General features: G+C 42.8%; 1 protein-coding gene across 12 annotated transcripts in view; it reads right to left on the bottom strand.

Moving 5' to 3' along the window:
- Positions 1-25,459, bottom strand: part of GRM1 (glutamate metabotropic receptor 1) — a 189,575-nt gene that overhangs the window by 3,787 nt on the left and 160,329 nt on the right. For 2 of the 12 annotated variants that reach the window (XM_074580345.1, XM_074580348.1), the window contains exons 9-11: positions 20,049-20,122; positions 10,195-10,233; positions 9,033-9,117 (exon numbers count right to left, since the gene is read on the bottom strand). The exons of 3 other annotated variants lie outside the window; for them this stretch is intronic. In XM_074580345.1, coding sequence (XP_074436446.1) covers positions 9,033-9,117; positions 10,195-10,233; positions 20,049-20,122 — 198 coding nt within the window. Of the gene's footprint in view, positions 1-7,019; positions 8,706-9,032; positions 9,118-10,194; positions 10,234-20,048; positions 20,123-25,459 lie in introns of all 12 variants that reach the window. 7 more of the 12 variants (XM_074580350.1, XM_074580354.1, XM_074580351.1 and 4 more) reach the window with 5 other exon arrangements.

Below are 25,459 nucleotides of genomic sequence, written 5' to 3'. Positions count from 1 at the left end.
ATGAAACCTCTATATTATAGTGATCAATGAAAAGATAAGAATGAAGGTTTAGAAGTATTCCCATTTTGAGCTGTGGTATGACATTTTTTTTTGAAGTGCTATGGAGATAAGCAAATGAGTGTAACTGTTGGGTGTGAAAGATTTTTCAAGTAATATTTTAACATACCAAGATCTACAAACTCTTCACACAGAAACATATTATGTCTGCTTTAACTTCAAAACAAGTCTCTTCTTGTAGAGAAGAAAATAAGTCAAGTGCTCTCATATTGTATTTTGCTGATGCTGTAGCTTACAAATACAGCAAAGGGCTTTTCTGGAAAAAAAAATTATTATCTGCTCTCTCATATGCTAAGTCCACTTCTGCATCATTTACTTCTTCATATCTAGCTCTGGTGCGTCATCTCACTTTTGAATCCCTCCTCACACCATCTGTTTAGTCTCTATCTCATTTTGTTCCCAAGATTTTGTATTTTACATCAAAGGCAAGCACTGCTATTTTAAGGAACTCACTACCTCTGTCTTCAGATCTTCCTTCTATTCAGTTCATTTTCCTCCCCCTTACTCTCAAATTCTGCTCTTCTGACTTATTTCCTCTGTGGCACTCTCCATAATGTACTTACTGGAGCCCAATCAAACCGCGCCAGGACTGCAGCACCCAAACATGAACAAACCGCTCAATCAGGATTTGTCTGTGACCGACTTGCTCTTCGGGGAAAGATGGTGCTGCCGAAGCGCCTTGCCTTTGCTTGCCAGACCTTACTGCTCATCACTCCCATGACCTTGTGTTAAATAGCTTTAGAGCCTCAGTGGCTCTCGTGGGGCCAACCTGGCGATTTCCACTAGGAAATCTATGTTTTCTGTTACTGTTCACCTCAGTCTCTTGTTCCAGCCCTTTCCCTCAACTTGCTCTCCTTGCTGTGTCCGTGCACCATTAGCCTGTTAATGAGTCACGTTTGAGACTGTCATAGAAATACCTGGGCTCTTGTCTTGCCGGACAGCTGGTAGGGTGTCACACCAAGATTGACCCATTCAGGCAGAATTAACAATTAACAGGGAAGAAAAACTCTTGGTATCCTAGAACAAAAAGCAGCCATCTTGCATGGCATTAATTGACATTTAGACAAAAAGTGAAGATGGGGCTGGAAAAACTCAGACCTGAACTGGGTCTCAGCGATTTAGGAATCAACTCACTTGGGCAAAGTGACGATGACAATCCTGACTGCATGTGGGATGCATGGTCACCATTTGCTAAGTGATTGTCACCTTCTTTTTTGAAGGAAGGATCAGTGAGAGAAGGTGAAGATCAAAATCATCTGCCTGGTAAAATGGGAGAAGGGATGATTTTTCCACACAAAGGCAGGAGAGGGCACCAAGCCGGATCACAGTTGAGGTACTGAAAAGGTGATGCTCAATTGCACAGTGACGAGGTGGGACTAACTGGTATTTTCTTGCTTTTATCAACAGGGCGGTTACCATTTCATGTCCATCGTGTATTTATATGCCTTTCCTAACTTTCTCTCTCCTTTATACAATTTCCCATAGGATTTAGATTTCACAGTTACTGTCTAAAAGTGAACTCCTTGGAATCTCAAGGGATCTTAAGGTTTGTGGTCGTGTATGCCCAGTGTAACGCTCCAAGTAGTATTTCTTCAAATTGTTGGATCTAGCCTAAATGTTCGTACAGGTTCTTGGATATCCTATCAACACATAAGATGGGCTTCCTTTTGCTTTATAGGCAAGGACATGCATTGAGTTTGGCTGCTGTTTCTCAATTTTCACCACAGCTTTGTCTAGGATTTTTGTATTCTGGGGGGATAGACATAAGTATATTTCTTGTGTGAATTTTTGTTATTTCCATGAGCAGATCTGTCACTATTTTGGGTAATTCAAAGTGTTGTTTTTAATACATGCATTGATCTTTACAATGTACTCTCTGCATGACTCTGTGGCAGTCATTTTCATACACTTTCAGCTGATGATTATAAACAATCCAGAAAACAACTTCAGACCTTAACAGTTACTTGCAGAAGTCTTCAAAAGAACTGATGTACCCAAATCTGAGACTGTGGTCCAAAATACCCCTGCCCAGCTGTAGGACATGCCTAGAGCTTGTTTGGTGGCTCACTGTTCATTAGTATCTCCAGCTGTCCAAAATCCTGCTCTTGCTTGTGACTAGGAGTGTCCCAGACTCAAGTCCAGTCACAGGCCAAGAACAGAGTCCTGCTCCTGCCAGTGCCTGAAGGATCCGACCTTGTTGGCTTTGTTGGAGCAATGTTGAGTCTAAGCACCCCACGACAAGGTGGTTCCTCCCCACACTGCGGGGTCCTGAAGATGTCTTACTTTAGACATTGGATAGTAGAGGTTTCTTTACATCTTAGAGACTGAATGCTTGTGAGGTGGAAGATGATTGCCCCAGTAGTCTAGTAATCTAGTAATCTAGGTAATCTAGTCCGTGCAACTCTCTGATCCTTTCACCAGTGAAGAACTAGCCTGAGATCCAGAGCATAGAGAATTAGATGAACTTTCCGTCCTGTGTACCTGAACCTTTCTCTTTTTTGCCTTGAACATTTTATGCATAACAATCCCTAATTGATACCACATGAAGTGGTTAAACGGAGTGATATGTGCTCTGATGAGGTTAACTTTACGAACTAACATGTTGGGAAATGGCTTCTCATCTGATGTAGTGTTTATCACTGCCAGAGTGAAACAGCTAGAGACATAGTTAGGCAAAGTGCTTCAGAAAGAGCCCTTCCAGTTAAAAAGGACGGGACATTCCTTGATCTGTTAGAGTTCATCCCGTTTCATCCCTCTAGGATGCCAGAGTTGTGGTCTGTTATCTTCTCCAAGTGGCCATGAGCTGAGGGAGCATCTTAAGTGTGCTGAGATGAGGGATACAGTCATTTGGGCCAAGCCTGGTGGTGTTTGACAAGATTCGGAGCACAGATTTATGATGTAAGGCGGGGTTTTTTAAAGCAGCAACGGCAATTAACCAGTGTAAGGGGTTATAGGAGAAGTGATATATGTTCACTTTCTTTCATTGTCAGACTGATGCTTTGGCCAAACCTCCCTTCTGGTAGTCACTACAGTAACTGCAATGCCCCAGCCAGCAGGAAGCATTGGGATAACCTAGTGGTCCCTTCTACGAAGATAAAATCTTAGGAATGAACATTAAGTGCAACCAGAGAAGCGCCTATCAACTTTGTCAGCAAAAATTAGGTCCAAGCCAAACCCTGAACTATCTTACCGGCAACCAGATGAGGCCAGTGTCATGTACCTCCCAGCCAACAAATGATGCTCCCACATTCACAGAGTGGGGCACAGTTACCGGCCACCTGACAACTGTGCTCCAGAAAGCAGCACGTGCAGGGCTGTCCCTGTGCACTTACACAGAGATGGTGGGGAAGCAGAGCAAAGGAAAGGCCCCATCCAAAATCTGTGCATCAGACAAAACCTTCCTCAGCCCAAACAGAGGTGCTGACAGATGCCCTCCTAGGGAAGCCAGCAGAGGAATTTCTGCCCTGCCCACCGAAAGGCAGTTAGCCGACCACAAGCTTTCTCCAACCCTGTAGTCATGTAGGAAGCGGTAATGAGCCTGAGCAAAGCTGTGTCCCACTGTGGCCTCACTGTTCCCAGGACCCATGCTAACAAGCTTAAAATTTAAGGCTAGTACCTGCACTGCAGCACATTGCAGGTGCTTTGCTTGTATCCCAAGGTCTCTTCCATTATTGTCTCCATTTCAGTAAGGCCACTGGGCCATGAAGTTTGATTAAGGGAGTGAACTCATTTTAATGCAGGATAGCGCTCTCTCCCGGTGCTGAAGAGGACGCTCCTCTTGGAGCTGCAGCAGTCAGTCCTGCTGCTCATCAGCAGAGCAGGCCACCCTGGTTAGCATGTTCCTGCAAGCCTAATTTTTGGAGCATTTCTTCTAAGGACTCGTCTCTTTTACTAACCCAGGCTTAACCTCTCTGTGGCTCACCCAAGAGTGAGGGAGCCATCATCGACCACAGTCCCTCTCTGGTGTATGCTCAGGTTTTTTGCCTGATATTATCACCTAAAAGGAGAAAAAGGATCACAAACCGATTTCAGCCTTAGCCCATTTACACTGTAATCTCTATCTCGGTGATAAGAGGACCTTACAGTAGTTCTCACAGTGCGACTCCAATGCTTTCTGTGGTGCTGTATGATTAGAGCAAACTTTAACCTCCCACTTGTGTTGCTGGAAGTTTGAATCCTGAACTAACTTCTCCTTGTTGCTCCCCTCACAATATTTTTTTAGGACAAAATTGCCTTAGGCATGGGACACAACGTTCTATGTAAATTAGAGAGCTGCTTTAAATGTATGATGGAAACTGCTGCACAAAATACAGGAAAAAATAACGCTGTCAGGTGGTCTCGCAGGGGCAGAACCTGATGAGACTTGGGGTTGTTATGAGTGAGCACAAGCCCAGAGCTGCCTTTCCAACCCTCCGTCTTGCCACTGGCTTATGCCAAGTAAACCTAACCTATTCATTTCCTTTGTTACTCTGCTGCAAAAGTTAAATATTACTTTGATCTGAGACACACATAGGCTTTCTAATGTACATCAACCCATTTGATAACACTTTTTTTGCTGATTTATTTTTCTTTTTTAAATGGAAATGTTAGTATTATACAGTCTGTAGGGTGGATGCAGTGCCTGAGTGCCCTGTGATGTGATCCTGGTTTCCATCCACAGGGTCCCCAGGTTGGGGTCAGACCATTGGGGCAGGATCAGAGGGTGCCAGCCCCCCCTGCCACCTCTATGCCCTGGTCACCCAGACGGGGAAAGCAGGAGCCAGGAGTGGGGTCACACACTTTACGCTTGTGCTACCGTGGAACTGGGTTGCTGTTAGGCTCATACCTGGTCCTAGGGGCAAGGAAGTACTCCCAAATCCAACAGCTCAGATATAGCCAAAAATCCCTAAATAAATAGCTTTATTCACTTTGGGACTTAACAATTACATATATGTTCATAGGCACTTATTTTATACAACTGTAAATTGGGGGGGGGGAGGGGAGAGAGAGATGCTCGCTGCAATGCTTCAAGTTGAAGCCCTACAACTTTAGCATGTATCACAGATCTTACTTACCTAGCTCAACAAAGGTGTGAGAACATTACACTGATAATGCATATAAAGCACCGACCACTAATTATAATTACTACTAAAAATTTTTAGACTCCTTTGAAATATGGAAGCTATGTCACATTTCAGTCATCCATCTAATTATTAGTGAAGAAACATTTGTCCACCAGTGTGTTCATTAAATATTTTGGAAAAAAAAAATTAAATAGCTACTAGTGTGTTGCTTGGAGAAAACAACTTATTCTAATAGGTAATACAAAGCTCAGGATAATAAACATTTTGTCCCAAATAGCAAGGAAATTCTTCCAGTGTTCAAGAATTGAAGATCAGAAACCTGCAAATCAAAGTGAAATTAAAAAGTGGTCTTACTAGTGAATGATTTTTGAGTCTGTTTATTTTGTTGTTAATGAGTAAACCTCACCAAATATTCAGAATGAATACATCCTACTGGATCACCTTTGTAATTTTTTTTAAGGATTTTAAAGTTAGTGCACAGAAAAAGCGTGGTGTAAATCATCACAGATCCTCTGGTATCAATGGAGAAGCACACTTGTGTTATCTGAAGATGTGCCTCATGCTGCACATTCGAATGAATGTATATGACAGTGCAGCCAATGACAATACCTGAACTGAAGCATTTATTCAGACAGGCTCAAAAAGGAGCACAGCTAATAGAACCTGAAAACTGAAAATCACAATGTTTTGAGCAAAGGGACCTGGAAAGCTTAGGAATGCGGGAAAAAAAATGATAGAATGAAATTAATTTAGGAAAAGTGTAGGTGGGTACAAATACGACAAAATAGTCTGTAGGACTGGAAGGCTGTGAAGACCAACAACCTTCAAAAAACATTGCATCAAAAGAAATACCATAGAAAAAGATTTAGAGCTGCTGTTGAATAAGAAACACTAATTAATGAACTTTGAATATAATAAAACCACAAAAAAAGCCCATGAATTCTGTGTTCCCCACTCAAAAGCACCACACCATGGTACAGAGCTTAGGAGGTCTTTCCTGTGAATGCAGTTTAACAATAATTAAGACAGTTGGAGGTTTTTCCTTGCTTTCTGTAATCCTCTGTGGCTCTGATGGAAAATGATTTGGGGCATCATGGTTTTTATCAGAAAGAAATTGACAAGCTGGAAGCTGTATACAGAACAGGAACAAAAAACTGTCGGGGACAGAGAAGAGAGTGTGTGAGAGAAAGCTAAAGTAGATGAATATATTCAGTTTGATTTCAGACATCTGAAAGGCATTAGCACCGAGGCTGGAAGGTATTTCACACACAGCTGAGAGACCTAGATGAAATTACAAAAGGGACAAATTATACTGAAAATCCATACTATTTCCTAGTCAATAGCTGTATCAGAAGGGGAATAAATTCCTAATGAACCGGTAAAAGCCTGTTGCTCTGGATATTTGTTGCCAAAAATTGTGCAGTCCTTGCAGAGGTAACGGTCAATGAGCTCTTTCTCCCATTAGAACTTGTCAGATTCTCTGGTATACTTGAGAGTAACATAAACTCCCAACAGTTTAAACACTGCTCAAAGAGCCATCAGCCTTGCCTTAACATGCTAGCATTTTGAGTGCAAATTTAACGCAGTTGCCACAGGAAGCTTAGTCATGAGGCCCCTCGTTTGTAATATACAGCTCTCCCTAATATGCTGCAGTAGATAAAGCAGCTGGTAAAGCCTGTGGGTTTTCTGGGTGTATCTGAAAGTTTCCATGGTAACAAATGTGCAGCACCAGAAGCAAAGAGCCCTGAAACTCAAAGCTGATGTTTATGAGTTTTTTAATACAATAATAAATTTTTGTGATTCTCTATTTTCATGATTCTGCATTTCTGACCATCTCCAGGATCATACGGAGAATGGAGATCAACATTAGCGCAATAACTGATGCTAAGTATTGTGTACCTGAAAACACAAGATAGTTTCAAGTCCCTACATCTAATTCTTGTAACTGGAAGGTGAGGGAAACCATAGCACTCGTGACGATTTCTAGCATGTTGAGGTAGCAAAGCAGGGCTTCCTCAGGAAAATCCAAACTCGCAAACTGCTGCAGTTCTGGTGACGGAGACTAAGGCAAGAGGCCAGGCGGTGGTGACGGGCATCAGGTGATATGATGGACACATGCCTGCCCAGCCTGGGCTTTGTGGCCACAGGGAGCTCAGGCAGTTGGTCACTGATGGACGACGTGCCCTTCCCCTGGCCACAGTGCAGCACTGACAGGCCTCTGAAAGCATCAGCCCTGGCTGCAGGCAGAGGGAAGCCTGAGGAGCAGGGATGGGTGGAGAAGCCAAAATAATACACTTCATGCTCAGCAGGTCTGAAAAGCTCCAATGCTTTTTAAAGCCTTTCTTATCTGTGCAGCAGCCACAAGCATTTGAAGTCCCATTGACTGCCTGGAGTTCCACCAGAGGTGTTTCTCAGGAGCTCATGTGGATAAGGATTTTTTTTTCTAAGCTGAAAAAAAAATCCCAAGCGTTGTCGTGCAAAAAGCAGGAGGTTCAGCCTTCCCTGAGCTCAGGAGTTTTACAGCTTGTGCCCGTCCTTTTTGAATATAATCTGTTGTTGCATTCGCCTTTGCCTCCTAATGGTACGCCTGTGTTGGACTGCCATCTCATCATCAGTCTTTCCAGACAGACAATTGGAGATCTGTGCCCTGGGAATCTGTAACACTTGTTTCAGATCAGAAAAGAAGGGCATATTGTTGTCAGACTGGAAGCTAATAACAAAATGTTTGTTCTGCTGCTTACATTGGCTTTGTAAAGCTTGCCTTTCAGGGTGGCAAATCTGGTTGCTGCACAGGCCCTGTAAAGCCATCACTACTGCTCCAAATATATGATGCAGTGTATGTATTTCTTCTGATCTGCAAATCAGAGGGACACATTTGATTGAATTAACATCACTGCTACCGGTCCACAAACAGCATAGACTGTCAGAGGCATATACAGAGCTAGAACGCTTTGTCTCTGATTAGAGGAGCTGAACAGCATCTCTGGCCGTAGAGAGACGGTGCTGCTCAAAACGCTGTGTCAGTGTATCACAGGCAGCTTTCCACCTAGTCACTGCACAACCTTCCCTGGGGCAGGGAGCAGGACTGTTTCACATCCGCAGTTTATCAGCTGGAAACGAGCATAAATCTGTCCTGGAAGAAATGAGGCGAGGCCTTTCTGTTTCTGCAACAGCTAGCATATTTTCTCCACCGGGTTTGTGTTTGCTCAGAGGGCAGTAATAGCACTTCTTTTTTCTGAAGAGCTGAACTCTGCTGTTGTTCATTGAATGGAGAATATGCAGAATCTGAACGTCTTTCAGAAACTATAACAGGAAATATTTCTCTGCTACTGTTTAAAGACACTTTAGGGCGACTGTTCCTAGGCCAGGTTCTGCTAGTCTTATTTACGCGTGCCTGCTCACAGTTTCCCTGTTCTGCCAATCCTACCCAACCAGTGTTTTCTGTGTTCCCTCTGCTGGCTCTGCAGCAGCAGTTCACTAGCAAGCACAGTTAGCATGAGCTGTGCACAGCAAAGGTGTCTTGCCATGAGACAGCCACTAGATTGTTGTTAAAAGCACGCAGGATAATGTCATCTCCATGCAAAACTGTAAAAAGAAAAAAAAATGTTGGGTAAATGGAAAAAGAAGGTAAAATTAGTACAAAAAAAAAAAGATGTATTTGCAAATTTGTAGGCATTTACAAATAAAACTGAAGGCTTTAAAAAAAAAAGTAAAAGCTGCAAAAAAATTGTTCAGTGTCCTCTTCATCACATCTGGACAATCAGATTAAGGCATTGTGTGAAACAGGGGACATAAGCGAATTTCCCATCTTTAATGGCATGCACCACATTTGTCCCATCATTAGACATGATAAACCAATGAGAAAGAGAAAGCAAGGGGTAAAACCACTCTTTGTCATGCAGCTTCTCTTACACATTCACTGCAGTGTGGGATTTTTCAAAGCTGCACATGTGCCGACGGACACTGGCTGGTGGGCGAGAACTCTGGCTGCCTCTTCCTGAAGATTGAAAAGAAAAAGACACCCAGTGAGTGGTTATACACATGTGCACACATGGTGGCTATACCACTCAATAGGGTGCCTGTCCCTCACCTTCGCCTAAGGGTCACTGTGGGCTTTCCCATTTTTTCTCCTCTTGCTTATTGTGCCAGTCGCCTCGACTTGCACACAGGTTTCTCCTTGGCTCTGGTTTTGTTTAAAATAGGTTCCCATGGTGTTTGTCCCTGCTTCCTCTGCTGAGCCCTGATGCACTTCACATACCAGATGGCAAGGGCTGCTGTGCATTTAGCTGTCAGTGTCACTTCTGCCCTGGTATTCCCAACACAGGGTGAAATGATGAAAAAGGAGCATCTGCCTTTCGCATTTATTTACAAAAGCATCACCAAAAGGCTGTGTTGATGGACTTTTTAATATATACTCAGCTCCTGCTTTTCCCTGTCTCTTATTCCCATAATCTGCTTTCCTAAATGTTTCCTTTCTTCCAATTTTTAGCTCTAGCTGAATAGTCACTAGCTTTCACTATATGCGATTTCACATTATGTGCTTCTGTTTTCTCGTGGAAAATTTGGCCTTATTGAGGTAGACACAGAATGAAGAGTCTCCTAGATGCTCTATCTGCAATGCTAATTCCAAAAGGGATTGCAGATTGCAGTCTTGGCCACCAATATAAGAAAATTTCTGCTTAATATTTCGCCTCTTCCTTACCCTATCAAGTGGATGCAAGCTCTCATTTGTCTTCCCCAGTATCAATAAAAATATATATACACACACGCGCGTGCTTTGACAAAAATCTCAGATAGTTTTGCACATGGAATGCGTCAATGAATTTCTGCAAAAAAAACTTGTCATTGTATTGCAAATAAAATGCAAATCAAAATTCAGCATTTCTTCCCATCAAACAAACAATCATAGTGCATGCTTGCCAGACTTCTGTTTACCTCAAAACAACAGATTCATGGATGGTATGTGCATGTACTATGTACTCAGTACAGCTGCTAATGAGCCAAACAAGCCATTCTTCTCATCACATACTAAAGCACAGGAGCACAGCGTGATGTACACAGAATACATGCATACCCATTTTGGAGAGGTAGATGCCTTGAGATGACTTCTGAACTATTATGAATAAAACACAAATAAGACATACTGCTGAGCAATTTTGTAAACCTACTCACTTTGAAGTCTCTAGAATAATTAAATTCCTTACCAGGTGTAAGGAGATATCTGAGATTTGACAATTTAAAGACGATCATGATTAGGAACTTAGCTACCATGCTCTTTCCTACACCCTATTAAAGTTACAGAGGTTATTAAGATTCTGATTGCACAGAATATCCAACATTTCTACAGACCTACAGTTTTCTTCATCTATTGACAGAACAAGAGCTTTCTAGTTTCTTTGCTTGCTTTCTTAAAAATCAGAGATTAGTACTTTATTCAGTCACAGGAACTAATTTTACAAAACAAGTAGCAACATGCAGTTAATTATCTGAGAGAAAAATCCAGTTCTAAATGTATTTCACACAGGCGCAGTGCTGTATGCACGGTGGAGAGCCCTGCTCAGGAACCCTGGAAAAGGTGGAAGACACTTGATTCAGAGCAGTGCTCGGGACCTGGCTCTATCTGAGCCAACAGGCTTTACCAGCTATCACCCCTCAGCTACTGCAGTACTGCAGTTCTGGTTTGCTTAGCTGCATCCCTTGTTTCCCCCCTCCCCATATTTTTTCTTATTCAGACGTATCCCCGGAGTGAGTTCAGAGCATTTGAGGGATTTGGGTCTCTTCATGAGGGATTTGGGTCTCTTCAGTCTGGAAAAAAGACGGCTGAGGGGTGACCTTATCAACGCTTATAAATACTTAAAGGGTGGGTGTCAGGAGGATGGGGCCAGGCTCTTTTCAATGGTGCCCGGGGACAGGACAAGAGGCAATGGGCACAAACTTGAACATAGGAAGTTCCACCTAAACATGAGGAGGAACTTCTTTACCCTGAGGGTGACAGAGCACTGGAACAGGCTGCCCAGAGAGGTGGTGGAGTCTCCAACTCTGGAGACATTCAAAACCCGCCTGGACATGTTCCTGTGTAACCTGCTCTAGGTGACCCTGCTCTGGCAGGGGGGTTGGACTAGATGATCTCCAGAGGTCCCTTCCAACCCTATGATTCTATGATTCTATGATTCTATGATTTTGCTCTCCAAGCTTTGGGCATCTGTAGGACTTGTCATGAAAACATCCTATGTGGAAGGAAGAAGTCTGCTTCCTCAGGCAGTCCAAAATGCTTCCTAACATGTTCAAAATACAGTGAGCTCTTTTCTTACTGTGGCTGTAGTTGTGCTCCTCAGCCAAAATCAAACACAGATATTACATGTAACAACTCCCAAATGCCTCGCCAGGTTTGGGTTCTGCGGGAGGCTGTTAAAATGCTGCCAAGCTCCATCAAAGCAGTGGTCTGCCTTTTGGTCAAGGTCAAGGGGGAACCTTATATGGTGATATACAGCATGTACACTACAGAAATCAGCTCTAAATCTCAGGGTTCAGGCTTCAGTAGAATTTGGATTTGGATTTATAGAGAAATTTGGATTTATCGTGTAATGGGAAATGTAGTGCATGTGTTGGTTATACTTCAGTGAATTATTTTGCAATTATCAAATCATCGTCAACTACATAAATAATAATACACGCTTTTGAAGCATTCAGTTTGAAGTATCCTTGTAGGCTTGCTTTGTCTTACTAGTAGTTTATGCTAATACTGCACAGCCCTGATCTCTGTACCTCTCTTTTTTCCTTCTATTCTTAATTATGACAATGTAACCTCTCCCTCCCAGCCTTGCAGTCAGTGAGGGAACTTCACATACATTTCTCTGGTTACCAAAAAATTAGGTAGCCTGCCCATCTTTACAACGTGAGGATTAATGGGTCGTTTTGGGGGCAGTCTTCTCGAGGGTAATTCCTGCTGAGTTAAGGATGGTTATTTGTATCCTCAGCCCAGAGGCAGGATGGATCTTCTGTGCATTTGAAGGAGGAGTTGGCATACCATCATGAAAATGTCTGAACTGCTTTCTAACGAATCCCTGGGTGCAATAAGAGGGAATCTGGCAGAGGAAGCAGGGTGGCAATGCAGAGGGTTCCTGAAGGAAGTGGATTAATTGCTTTACTTTATGTTCTTTGGAGCAGAAAAATGCTTCTAGCCAGTCGTTCAGCACTCGGGGTAGGTAACAGGCATGTTGAAATCTGCAGCAAGGAATATAAAGGATCTGAGGGAAGAGTCACTCTTGCCACTATTTTTTCTCTTAAGTGTAAATGAATCATCCCACGAGGCAAACAGCTGTGTCAGGATTGTAGGAAAGTGTAAATTGCTATCCGTAATGTTTTATATCTGAACAGCTATGAAACTAGAAACGTTCACCTTCTGCTCTGGAATTACTCTCTCTGCTCATCCAGACTCCCCAAACAAACACAAATTGAATGAATCTGTCTGGCGTCCAAGATAACTGAAGTGCAGGACGCTGTGTTACCTATCATCTGAAGCCACAGTCAGAGATCCTCCACACTAGATGCTGTCCAAGCTGTAAGAAAAGCTTTCCTCACAGTCAAAAACATACAGAAAAGCACAGACCCAGATTTTATACAATCCAATCTAAAACAACTGATCATCAATAATAATATTAGGAAGATAGCAAGGTGGGGAGGAAATTCAAGAGAAGTGATGATGGCACGATGCTGATACTTAGGATGGTAGCCCTGAATCATTCCCTAGTTTTTAAGAACTTATGTATAACCTCTAGCTTTAATACAGGAAAAGAGAAGCTTTGTGCCATGTGCCCTGTGGCACACTGCCATCACATCCTAGAGTATTTCCTGCTCCAGCATTCAGACTGACCGCCCTCCGCACTCCCAAGAGACAGCTCAGCAACACCACAAGCCTTCTAGCCTGCTTTTCACCTCCTCAACCACCCTGCAAGGTGACTGGGGAGGTAAGCGCACTTTGTATGTAGAACCAGATCAGCAAAGTGCTCAATCAAACACTCATCCCAAACCCTCTTGCCTCTCTAAATCTAGCATCTTCCTAGGCAGAAGCATGTTCATCTTCTGATGTTTTTTGCCCTTGAAAGGTCAGGTTTTGCATATGGTTGTCATGGCTGGATCAAAAGGTATCTACAGAAACAGAAGCAAGGCCACATCCTTTTCCTCTAGGAAGAGGAGCTGAATTTTCAGTACCTTTTGTATGAGCCAGGATCTGATAGAAGATTTCTGCAATGTATTTCATTAAGCCAATAAAGGAGGTGGGAAGATGGACAGGTTTTCAGTACAAATTCATTTTTAAAACACAAGTCCTGAATCCCAAGCTCAGTGATGGTTGGAAATAATTGCTCTGAGTTTTAACTTAATTATGCTAATCAATGGTGCAGTGACAGTTTTTGGAGAGGAGGAAGTCATTAAGAGCTGTGAAGCAAGGAGCACGGCAAGTAGGAGGGAGGTTACAGGGTCATTGACCCTTGCCAGGCTGAGTGAGACATACAGATAATCATCCCCTGTGGAGGAGCAGAAGGGATTTCATAGCACACCCTCTCTGTTGCGGTGTGAGCATCTGCCGAAGAGGACAGAGGGGTCACTGTCACTAAGGAGAACATAATCCCAGTAGGATGCCTAGAAAGACCCAGGCTTGAGCTGCACGGTGGAGACCGATCTCAGGCTGCACTTCAGGTCACCCCAGGCCAGCAGGAGCCAGCTGTGCGCCCAGAGCTGCTCCAGCCCTCCCCAGCTGCCCCCTCCTGCTGCTCCACCCGCCCCTCCATGCCAGCACAACCCTTGGTGCAATTGCTCAATCAACTGGCAGGGAATGACAGGGACAGCTAAACCAGAAAAAGAAAGGGAAAAAAAAAGTCAGTTTCCCGCTCCAGTTCACAGCATGGCTGTCCAGGCTCTTGTCCCTGCATAGTTGAAGGGACAGCATGGGGGAAAGGAAGGCTTGGGTGTCATTTCTGGCTTAGGGCAGCTTAAAGCATTTGTGGATTTACGGGCTATGATAGTCCAAAGTAGCTGCAGGCAAATCTCTTGGCTGTCCGGGATGGTGACAGGAGAGATTTTTGATATAATTTATATAATCCTACGGATTAAGAAATGTGTAGAACCTTAGGTTTCAGAGGATATGAGAAAGTAAAGGAGGAAGGACTGCTCACTGATGGGGGAGCACAGAGATGCCTGGGGTCACACCTTGTACCACGTGGGAGCCTGTACTGCCCAGACACGTGAGCTCCTGCAGCCCACGCATGCGAGCCCCCGCTCCACACCCACGCGAGCTCCCACGACACCCCAGTGAGCCCACGCTGCGCACACACCAGCTCCCGAGAATCCTTGGGGAGCTGCTGGGTGGCTTCTGCATGCTGATGGCATTAACCTGGCCAGTGGCAGTGCGGGTTAGCAGCCGGCTGGCCCATCCCTGGCAGCCCACGGCTTGGCTCGGTGGGGTTAATGCCACCCACATGCTTAATCTGCTCGCTGGGCATTTTTTGCAGTCGTCGCTGCTGCTGCGACTATGCTTTCAAGCGTAGCCCCTTGTCAGCCCTTGTCAGTCTGCTCAAGGTAGATAATCCCTCTGTGGGGGTTTACACAGACTCTGGGATTTGCTTTTTTTTTGGTTGGTTGGTTGGTTTTTGGGTATTTTGCTGCTGGCTGTCTGGTTAGTTGGCTGGTTTGGGGGCTTTGGGACACAAAAAAATGAGTAACATGGAATAAGTCCCAATTTCAAGACAATCCTTGATCTCGGAATGCAAGCCAGCCGAAATAGCCTGAACTGAGCCTTCTAAAATGATCTAGCTTGTGCCATGAAAGAAATGGCCAGAAGAGAACATAAAAAAAAATTTTCCATGGAAGCAGAGGGCAAGACTAACAAGAGCTTTAAGTAAGAAAGCAACAAGAGCAGACTTTGCTGGCTTTAACACAATAAAGGATAAGAGAAGATTAATAATGCTGGGTAAAGAGAAGGCAGCTCTACTGGCCTAGAAGGTGGCTTGCAGATGGGCATTTAAACTGAGCCTGTGGTACTCTGGGGGTACCTAGGACTGATCAGAGTGAAACCACAAACACCAGCAAACCATCTACTAGTGAGGAGCTGCTAGAATCACATCAGGGGGCACTTGTTTTGCTAGAGTTTAAGATCAGCTTTGACATCTCCGTCTGTGGTGCTGCAGCACAGCTGAGCTAATCTAATGATTTGCTGCTGAAAGGGACAACTCTCATCTCTGTTCCCCAAACCAGGGGCAGCAGGGACACCTTCTCTGGCGCTGACATTAATGTTTATCTGACCTTGAGATCTGGCTCAAGGACAATCCGGCAGACAATAATTTTATTTTTTTTTTTTTTTTGCCTCTCTGTAAGGTCAATTTTACAACGTGGAAAAAAACAACATTCTGCACACCACAAAAGAAGAACCACAGAGCAGAGAAGAGGAAACAGATTAAGAAGAGATAACTGAAGCAGTAAGCTAGAAATGGTAAATTGTTGATAATGCAGTAACAAGAAACCTGGAGCTTTTAGTTTTCAAGTGGGCTTTAAAGTGACAAATTTTGTGATTACTTCTAGCCTGCACAATTGTTTGCTGTTTACAGTGATAATGCCTTTTAACCTATGCTTGTCAGGTGTGGGAGGCTGAATGCCAGAGCACATATATGTTCTGACTTATTTAGCTGACTTGTTATTTCAAAATTAAGTAGTCTTTAACAACTTTAATGTGGAGGCAGATGTTCTACTGATACAATATACTTTCCTTTTCAACCCACACTTAAAGTGGTTTCTTAGGTATAGCAGAGAATGTAGTCTGTGTCGTTGGCCAGGATTATTAGTGACTCTGACTGTAGATGTCTTCTGTGTGGACATTAAATCTGTCATAACATCTGTGTTGCAGTCTTCCAGACCTGGGTCTGGAAACCTCAAACAAAGATCTGGTGATGATCATTTTGCCCTTTCAGAGTCTTTGGGGCACAGAGCTGATAGCTGGGAGAACAGTGGAGAACGTGGTCAGATCTCTGCTCTGGCAGCGAATGGTACTCTGTGCATTTGGGACAGATGGAAAACTGTATAAGAAGGTAGGTGAAAAAAAACCCCATCAAACCGTGCTAGCTAAAAAAAATCAAAGTCAAGCAGGAAGCAGAGATGGAGATTTTGAAACTACTTGTCACTTTACAAACTCCTAAGTCACAAGTCATCATAGACAAAAATAAAGAGAAGAAAGAAAGTTGCTCCATTACAAACATCTGTGGGACAGGCATTTAGCAAAGACTACATCCAGATTTTGGACTAAGTGGTGCACGAAGTTAGCCTCTGCTTTGCCATGCATCGTATCCAGCACCAGACTCTCCATCTTCTGTGTTCTATGAAAGTGATGTGAAAATTGGAAAAATTAGGATGGCATTAAATGTTGTAGGAGGTAGTACAGGTGTTTGTAAGTGAACGTGTCTGAATTTTGGGGTATTTTAAGAAAAATGGGCTTCTGCAGGTGCCTGGCTACTGTGCTGTGTCCTCTCCCTGTAATAACTGGAACTCAGCTGCTGCTGCTGCTAAGGCACAAATGTGTGCAGGCTGGGATCTTACAAGGGCTGGTACGATTGGCAGCGGTTCATGCTGTTGGGGCATATGTAAGCTGAAACTGCTTGACTTTTTTTCCCGTAGTTTAGTAAAAGTCACATTTTGAAAAATACTCCTGGCTCTGGGAGCTCAAATAGTTGGGGAGGGGAAGGGAGCTAACCTGAGCTACTGCTGGTGACAAACTTTTCCAAACCCTTCCTTAGGATAGCAAAAGCCATGGAGAGCATCCCCAATTTACAGTGATCATGTAAGTCCAGTCTTTGTGCCTTGGCATCATCCTGACAAATTTGCTTTGAAACACATTACTGATCAACTGATGGAGCAATGTGCAGGCCTCTTCCCACAGCAAACAAAATGTATGTGCTACTATCATCCACCAAGGCCTTTGAAGATATTTCTCTAATGAAACATAAAGCAACACTGGACTCAGACTAACGCTATATAATCAGGATAAAACCCTGCTCAGACGATTTAGTTTCTAACAGGGTGGAAAACCATACATGCCTACAGTCCCTTAGCAGAGACGGACCATCGTCTCTCTCTGGGGTGTGACTCGCCTATGAACTACAGTCTTGCTAAAAATCAGGTGCTCTGTCAGCCTGTGTTTGCAGTGTTTTGCTATGTGGGGCATCCCTGAGCAAAGGGGAACGCTTATCACAGGCAGGGATGAGCTCGGTGGACAAGCCAGAATGCGAGAGGCCTTTCACATCAGTGACAGAGGTAACATCCAAGAGTGCTCTCCTCTTCTTGGGCACTTAAGTGCTTGTGCGTCCCTAAGCATGAAAAAGGATTAAATAAATTAGCAGTAGTTCTGCATTTCTCACTAGGAACTTTGCACAGAATTGCAGGGGTGAATCAAGAATATTTTGCAGACTACATTTTAATTTGAAGGAAAAAAACCAACCCCTTCTTTATTAACTATATATAAATGTGTATAGGGCTTGTGCTGTTTTATATCCTTATCCTTATCTAGAGAGTATCAGACATCCACATTATATCCTTTAGTACCCAAATTTTTGTTCACCTCTAAATTAGCTCAAAGATGTATGAAATCACAAGGTGGCTCAGAGAGCACTGAAGAATAAACACTTGGGAAATATCTTGTGTGTTTATTCTCGCAAGTATTCATACATGAATTATCATGTGTTCATGAAATGTCACAACTCTGCTTACTGAGAGGAGGTGAATAACTGAGGCACAGGGCTGAAACATCAAACCTTTGAGGACAGGAAGGAGGTAAAATGCATTCTTGACTTAAAAAATCTTAAAGTAGCCTCTTGGAGACTTGTATGTTAGTTCTTTATTCCATTTCCATTTTTAAATGCTGATTTAAATAAATAAATGGCTGTTATGCATTTAAAAATTATATTTCAGAACACTCCCCGCCCTGAACATGGGTTGGTGGGTTTTTTTTTCATAAGTATGTGCTTATGAGAGCTGGAATCTGACTTCTGTATGTAATATAGGGCTTTTAGGTGCTTCTCTAGATGTAGCCTTCAACACCTATTTATTTACCTGACTCTCTTAAATGGAGTAGTTTTCTTCCTTATTTTTCTCACAGAGAGAATTCTAACAAAACCAATGTAAGATTATGGTGCTAAGCAGGTAAACATCACTTGCTTATACCTACATGTGAATGCAATTGTTTGTATCACTCACTGTTGAGTTGGTGTATTTTTGTAGTATCCTAACCGGATTGCTACGACTAGATTTCAGAATAAAAATGCAATAAATAATATATACAAATAGAAAAAATACAAGGAAATGTAATAAGTGATCCAGTCAAGCAAGAAATTAAATTACAAGTGGTGTCCTTATTCCTGTGTTTTATGCCAAGAAAGATACTAGCTTTTCCTAGGATTTCTGTCTGCAGTACTGTGTTTGCTTCGCTTCAGTCAAGAAGCAGAGATTGTGACACATAACTGTAAAGCTCTCCTCTGATGTAGTTGTGTATCTATGCATCATTGTGTTTAAGTAAAGATTCATTATGCAAAGCTGCCTGGTGCTACAGCAGTGCCTGTAAGTAAAACAACACGTTGTGATTCAGCATCTTGAGAGCAGCAAAACAAGAGAAGGAGCTGCAAAGCCAAGTTCTCCAAGAGTCCTTTGGTAAAAACCAGGCTGCACTCAGAGATCATTCCTCGGGCTTATGTCCTGTCAAAATCCCCCGGGAGAAGAGAGTTGTGAATATCCATGAAAAGAAAGTGGCAAAACTGCCCTGGACTGGGAACTTCTGAGAAAGGGAGGAAATTACATAAAACCTTACACAACAGCCCTTTCACCTAAAGAGACCATCCAATTAAAATGTGGCTTTGACTGGTGACAAAGAAGAAGCCTGGATGGGAGCCCAGGTGCAGGTACTGTGCCCTGTAAACTAATCCAATATAACCCGTGTTTTGTCTGAGTGGGGTTTATGCCACTGCTCTTACTGGAGTCCACTGCAGAACCTCCTTGCTTTTCTTATTTATTTCTCTTAAATGCAGTGTCGGGCAGCCTCTGTTTGGTCACAGAAGGAAACCCAGAGGAATGAGCCTAAACTGCTGGACCTCTTGGCTTGTACTTGACGACAATCATCCCAGTCATGTTGGGTATATGTCCCTGCTGCTTCCCCTCAGCTTGCTGTGTCATCGGTTATGCATGTGCTGGGTTTCCCTTTAGCTGGAGGCAATTTGCAAGGAAAACTTAAAGTGCCTTATGCAGCCTTGCCCCTATTTCTTATTAGAAGGAAAAAGTAAATTCTGTGTCTCCAGACTGGTTATATTGTACGTACGTACACAGGCACACAATTTGGTATATAATTTGCTATATGCATTTGCCATCCCTGGTTTATAAAGAAATATGGGTTTTAGTATTCATTTAAATAACTAGAAAGAATGTAAGAGTGGAAGTGACATCTCAGAGTTATTTATTACTGGTTTTGGTGCGTGGACAGAACTACAACATATCTGTTAAAGCAAATGCAAATTCAAGGCTACAGAGGACAATATCAGATATAATTACACAGCTCAAATTTAATGGACAAGCCTGCAGCAGGGCTAGAATAAATTTCTATTGGATTATTAAGTTTCAGACTCCCTTATTTTGTGTTTCTTTCCAATTCTTTAACATCAATTGTAAGAGTCCCTTTGGAAACATGTAACTGTCTTCTGGGAATTTTAAATAGTCACTTAAATCAATATACTGACAAGGACTGAACAGCTTGACTGAGTTTGTTGAATTTTCTTATTTGAAATTCACATCACATACATGAGAGAACTGGGTAAGAGCTGTTACCTGTCACAGTGCTATGTGTCCTCAAAGTCATTAATGGTTTAAGCCCGGTAAATAGCCCAGCAAAGCCAGCAAACGTACCAACTCCTGAGAGGGAGATGTTTGGCATTAAAATCTTCAACTGTCCCTGTGATAGTTGCTTTCCCAAACAGGCACTGCAATCACAGAAAAGGGTGAAGGACTACACTGCGTACAGAAGCTAGGCAAACGCCAGGGAGGGCTACGACAGGGAGATGGGTTGTGTCAGACCAGGGTGCCGCCTGCCTTCCTTGTGTCAGCTGTGGCACCGGCGAACTACACCAGGGCTGCCACGTCGCTATCTGCACTATGAAGGAAGCAGACTCCTCTATGATATGGCAGGACGCAATGGCGAAACAAGGGCCCCGTAGTTGTGGAGTCCCGTGGCCTGATGGGGAGGCGGGAGCCACACAGCCACAGACCAGCACTGTGCCTTGCACCCCATGGTGCCACCGTGCTACAGAGTCAGCACCGAAAACAGGGCCTGGACATCAACATTTTATTACTGGGTTACTGAGGAGATCAGACATACAGTGACAGAGAAATTATTTAAATAAACAACCTAACCTGTACCATTTTTCCCACCATCTTTTTTTTTTTCTTTTTAATCTTTGTAGTATTTCCTACTTGTAGGAGCTTACAACCTTTCTGCCGTTTCAAAACTCTCTTCTATAATACACCTCCCTGCTCTGGGGTAAGCCTCAGCAGTATGGCTGTGCAGGCCCAGTAGGTTTAAGGGCCTTCTTGAATGCGCCTTGGAATTTGTTATTTTCCAAGGTCTGTAACAGTAAATATAAAGGGCTGTCTTATTGTTTATGAAATACTACTACAGGACATGAGAAGTTTACCCACTGCAACAATTCTCCAAATTGCAAAGCAAGCTAGCCTACCATTTCCCATTAGATTCAGCAATTGTCACTATACTGGTTTGTCAACACTGTAAGAAGATAAAACTACACTAGACAGTAAACTGTACAACAAGCACTTAAAGATAATTTTTATATGTTGCGGGCTAGGTGACACAATTTAGGACCAAAGAAAATACTTAAATATATTGTAGACTTCTCAGATTGGACTCTTGTCCTGAAGTGCAAGAATTTAACAGTATATTCTGTTTCATAAGAGAAGGTACAATGGTGACCAGTTATTAATCCTCCTTGCACTTTCCACTAAATTTTCTTATTTCAGATCTTTTGATGTATTTCAGCCAGGCAGAGTGAAATATTCCCTGTGAGGCTGCGCCAGGTTGAGATTGGTTTTGTTCGATTTCACACACTCTAGCCTGCAGAGGTCAGGACAAAAGCCATTGTTTTACTTACATTAAAAGTGTTTTCATGTCTTTTGTTCACACTTCCCTCCCCTCTTGCCTCCATAACGCCCTGCTTAAAGATAGCATATTGACTGCATGGAGCAGTAACGTGAAGGCGAGAAGAGGGAATACTCCTGAGCATTTCTTCCTATGACGAGGCACACAGGTTGGATCACGTGAGAGGCTGTAAAAGATCTGCATTTGTATGGCTGCAACTGAACATGCGGAACATTTACTCTCTGTTTCTGGAAGCTCCAACTCTTGCCACACTGCACTGTGCATTTGCCTCCTCCCACCATCATGAAAAAACAGTGAAACAAAATGTCCTGCCTTCTGGCCACACTTATGCTAAGATTCCCCTCCCTGCATGTCTGTGGGAGGCTTCGAAAATGAAGGAGCTGAGGAGCCCAAAAGCCTTTGTGGACTGAGTCGCCAAGTGAAATGAGTCCCAGAAAAACACAGCATGTCAGCACAGCTTGTTCAAGATGAAATGGCAACTCAGCAAGTCAGTTTAAAGAGAAAGAGTAACTTAAGAATACCTGGAGATAATTTTATAACTGGCAAGACAAAAAAGCAGATGGTTCCCTAAGCCCTGGTGAGGGAACAGAGACATCTTACTAGAGGTAACCGAGAAACCTGATTTCCAGTTAAATAACTATGTAGGGACCCAGTACAGAGGGAGAGAGGACGAAGAACACGAGCAGGCTCCTGTAAAGCAAACAGGGAGAAGGTACTAAGGGATGTTGGGTTGTCCAACATCTTCTATTGGAATAAAATAAAGCCATTTTGAGAGATCCTTGGCCCAGGTGACTGCCTGGACGCTGCTTAGAGTGGATGCCTGAAAGAGCAGCCTAGAGGCATGGACTGCCAAAACATGATAAAAAGCTAAATAAAAAGTACACATTTGGAAATATTTAAAAACAACCATTCATTTCTGAGGGCAGACAGCTGAAGGAAAAATAATTGAATGCAAATATATTAAAATTACTAAGGGGGAAGCAGGTGGCTTACACATTAATGTGGAGCCCTGGCCACTCTGTGAGTATTGCTAGTTGGCCTTCCTATCAACTCGGATTTTGCTACATAACTTACATTGCCAACTAAATCCTTACTTAGATTCAAAATGCACTAAAATAGTGTACAGATCTGGGGTCTGAACCATAAATTTAAAATAATTTATATGTGAAGACGGAGGCAGCAGCTAAGCATCACTTCCAAACCTGGAGCTAGTTACCCAAAGATGCACAGCGAACTTATCCGCTGTGGTCCCCTCTGCAACACTCATCCTTCTCATGCCACTGCAGCCCACAAGAAGCATGGGAGAAGAGGTGAGCCCTGCTTTGTGGCTCAAAGTCTATTTGAAGTGTGTTTGTGGACTCCAGAAAAGCAGCACAACAGATCTGCAGGCTGCAGGCCTGGCTTCAGCGTCCTGCACTTTCAGTAGGGACCATTTAAAGCAGTGGCTGGAGAAGGTGTTTCCTGAGCCCTCCTTAAGATCAGCATCTTCCCTGTCACTGGTTATTTTTTCTGCACATAGTACAGAAAAGAGCATTGCTTCCTCAGGGAAGCAATCGTACAGGCACTACACAGGAGTGCTACTCTTCAAGCTGATTGACCCTCATAGACCAAAGTAACATTTGTGGTCAAGAGCAAGACTAATAATCACAGCAAGATCCATATACGAAAGTTACAATCTCACAGCTGGGGGGGAAAAAAAAAAAAAAAAAAAAAAGAAAGATTAAAAATGCTCTCCTAAAAAATGCTGCTGTGTCATCATCCTGTAACAGCCAGGATCTCATAATGTCATCAAGCAGCAAACTCCAACAATAAATGAATATATGTCCCCACAAAGCTTCAATAAAAGCAGCAGATATCACTCTCTCTCCATCTCTCCTGATGGAGCTGTTCCATTTTTTATACATATTTAAATATTCATTTGACAAGAGGGAGAGACTGACAGTAACTTGGTACGGAAGACACTCACGAGGGATCTCTCAGACCCAGATTCAAGCTCTCTCACAGAATAATACAAAGTATTTCTCTAGGGTTTGCATCAGGATTTTTTTTCTCTGTTCCAGGACACATTGCTGGACAAGAACAGAGAGAAAGGAGAAGACTTGCTTTGGGACAGTGCATGGTCCAGTTATAGTTTATTCACCTGGGAAGTGAAAGAGATGCTCTTAACCTAAGCGAGTGGGTTAACTAATGGCTGTTGGGGTAAAGTTCCCTCATGCCTTCGTCCCTCCATGGAAAAAAAAAGAACGTCCCCCTGGCCCAGAGAGGATCCCTACATCAAAGTCCAATTCTATGAAACATTTTGAGAGGCCAGAATTTTCTGATGGAAAACATATTCCACTGAAAAGTTCCCAACCAGCTCTATTCAAAACAGTGCTGTCTGCACTTGCTCAGAGTTTAATTCCACCAAATAAGACAGAGTTCAACCCCTCATGATTGCGTATAGCATCTGCAGAGTGCGGCAGATCAGTAAAGGCCGTGTGCTGTGTTATTTAAGTGAAGACCAATGTTACTAAACAATTTATTGTCATTGAAACTCTGTTGGTAATGCAGCTGGGACAGACATTTTCCAAGGGGGCTTTCTGACCTCTGCATCAGCACCTGCTGTAGCTGAAGGTTTTGAACTGACTAATAGATCCTGTGTTAATAGACTTCCCTGGTTAATTCTTTTGCTCTACTTTAGGAAGGAGAAAGGAAGAGTGGCTTGGCTTGCTCTAGTCCCCAAGCTATAGTAGTTAAACTACCAGCACAACATTGCATGTGAATGCCTTATCAAGGCTTATATAAGTTTGACTTGCCCTTGTAAATGTAAACTAGTTTCCATTTTTAAAACTAACTCAATTTAACTCTGTATCTGCACACCAATTTAATTTAGATGGATGCCACTTTTCTGTTTAGGAAGTGGAATTCACTGGGTTAGCAGAGGAGAGGTTTGATACGGACAGTAAAAGAGATGAAAATTGAAAAGTAGAAAAAGAAAAACAAGCTAGAGAGAAGAGAAAACGAGAAAATGGATGGAAAGTTGTTGTAAGTCGTCTGGAAAAGAAATCTTTTGAGTGAATCACTGATGACCACTTACAGACAGAAAAATGTGGCCATAAGGAGGGCCAATTACAGAATCAAGCAGCAGAGCAACATGTTCGGGGGTCTGAATTACAGAAAAACTGGCAAATAAATCCCACATTTTGATTGGAAATGAAAAAAAAAAAAACAACATTGAAAATCAGCCTGGATGCCATTCTTCTGGCCGTTAAGCATGTTCCAATAGTTTCAAGTCCTCTTTCAGGAAGGACCTGACTACACGTTTAAGTTATCTAGGTGCTTCAAAGGCTCCAGTAAATTCTACTTTTTCCTTCTTGATTTCCTCAGTGACTCACACTTCTTTATCTGTGTCAGCACAATGTCCTCACAAGCTTTGCAATGGACTCTGCTAGGGGCTAAAATACCCTCCAAAGCCCTGAAATTACTTTTTGCATCATCTTGTCACTTTATTTCCAAAGCTGTATGTTTGTATACTCCACTGCTCTCAGTTCCTTATCCCCACGTACAGAGAGGTATGCTGTCCTTCCCCATCAGCAAGCCTAGCGTTTCCCTGCATCTGTGCTGGTTTAGGTGAAGAGCCTAGGAGTAACTGCACAAGAGGTTTAGGTCAGAGGTTGGGATTTCGCTGTGTAAAAGATCTGGAGGCTTGACCTGAGACAAAAAAACCCGCATATTAACTAGGTGTTGAGCTTTTATTTTAGAAGAGCACCTTAAAGCTCTGTAGGGATTTTTTGCTTCATACCACTCATACAGGCTCAACAGAGAGGCCAAGAAAATCTTACTAAAATTAAGGAACAAATTTCTAAAAAGCTCAGGTAAGCCCTGTTGTTTTTTTAAGGCGACAATACTGAGGGGGAAGCTCAGTTTTTTAACAGGATTAAGTATTTCCTCATATTATGAGCCGTGTTCTAAATATATTACATTTGGATCTTTTAAAGTACAATTTTCATGGTGAAAGTAGAACAGTAAGCACAACAAAGAAATAGTTACTAAGTTTCTCATGATCTAAAATACTCAATAGTCCTTTTGTTTGTCAGACATCATCTTAAAGATACCAACAGTGTTAGCCAGAGACTACACTGCAGGAAGAGCACACTAGTTTCTTACA

The sequence above is a fragment of the Larus michahellis genome, chromosome 3 (genome assembly GCF_964199755.1).
Source record: "Larus michahellis chromosome 3, bLarMic1.1, whole genome shotgun sequence".
Classification (NCBI taxonomy): domain Eukaryota; kingdom Metazoa; phylum Chordata; class Aves; order Charadriiformes; family Laridae; genus Larus; species Larus michahellis.
Note: the sequence above shows the minus strand (reverse complement) of the source record. Positions and strands in the feature narration are given on the sequence as shown.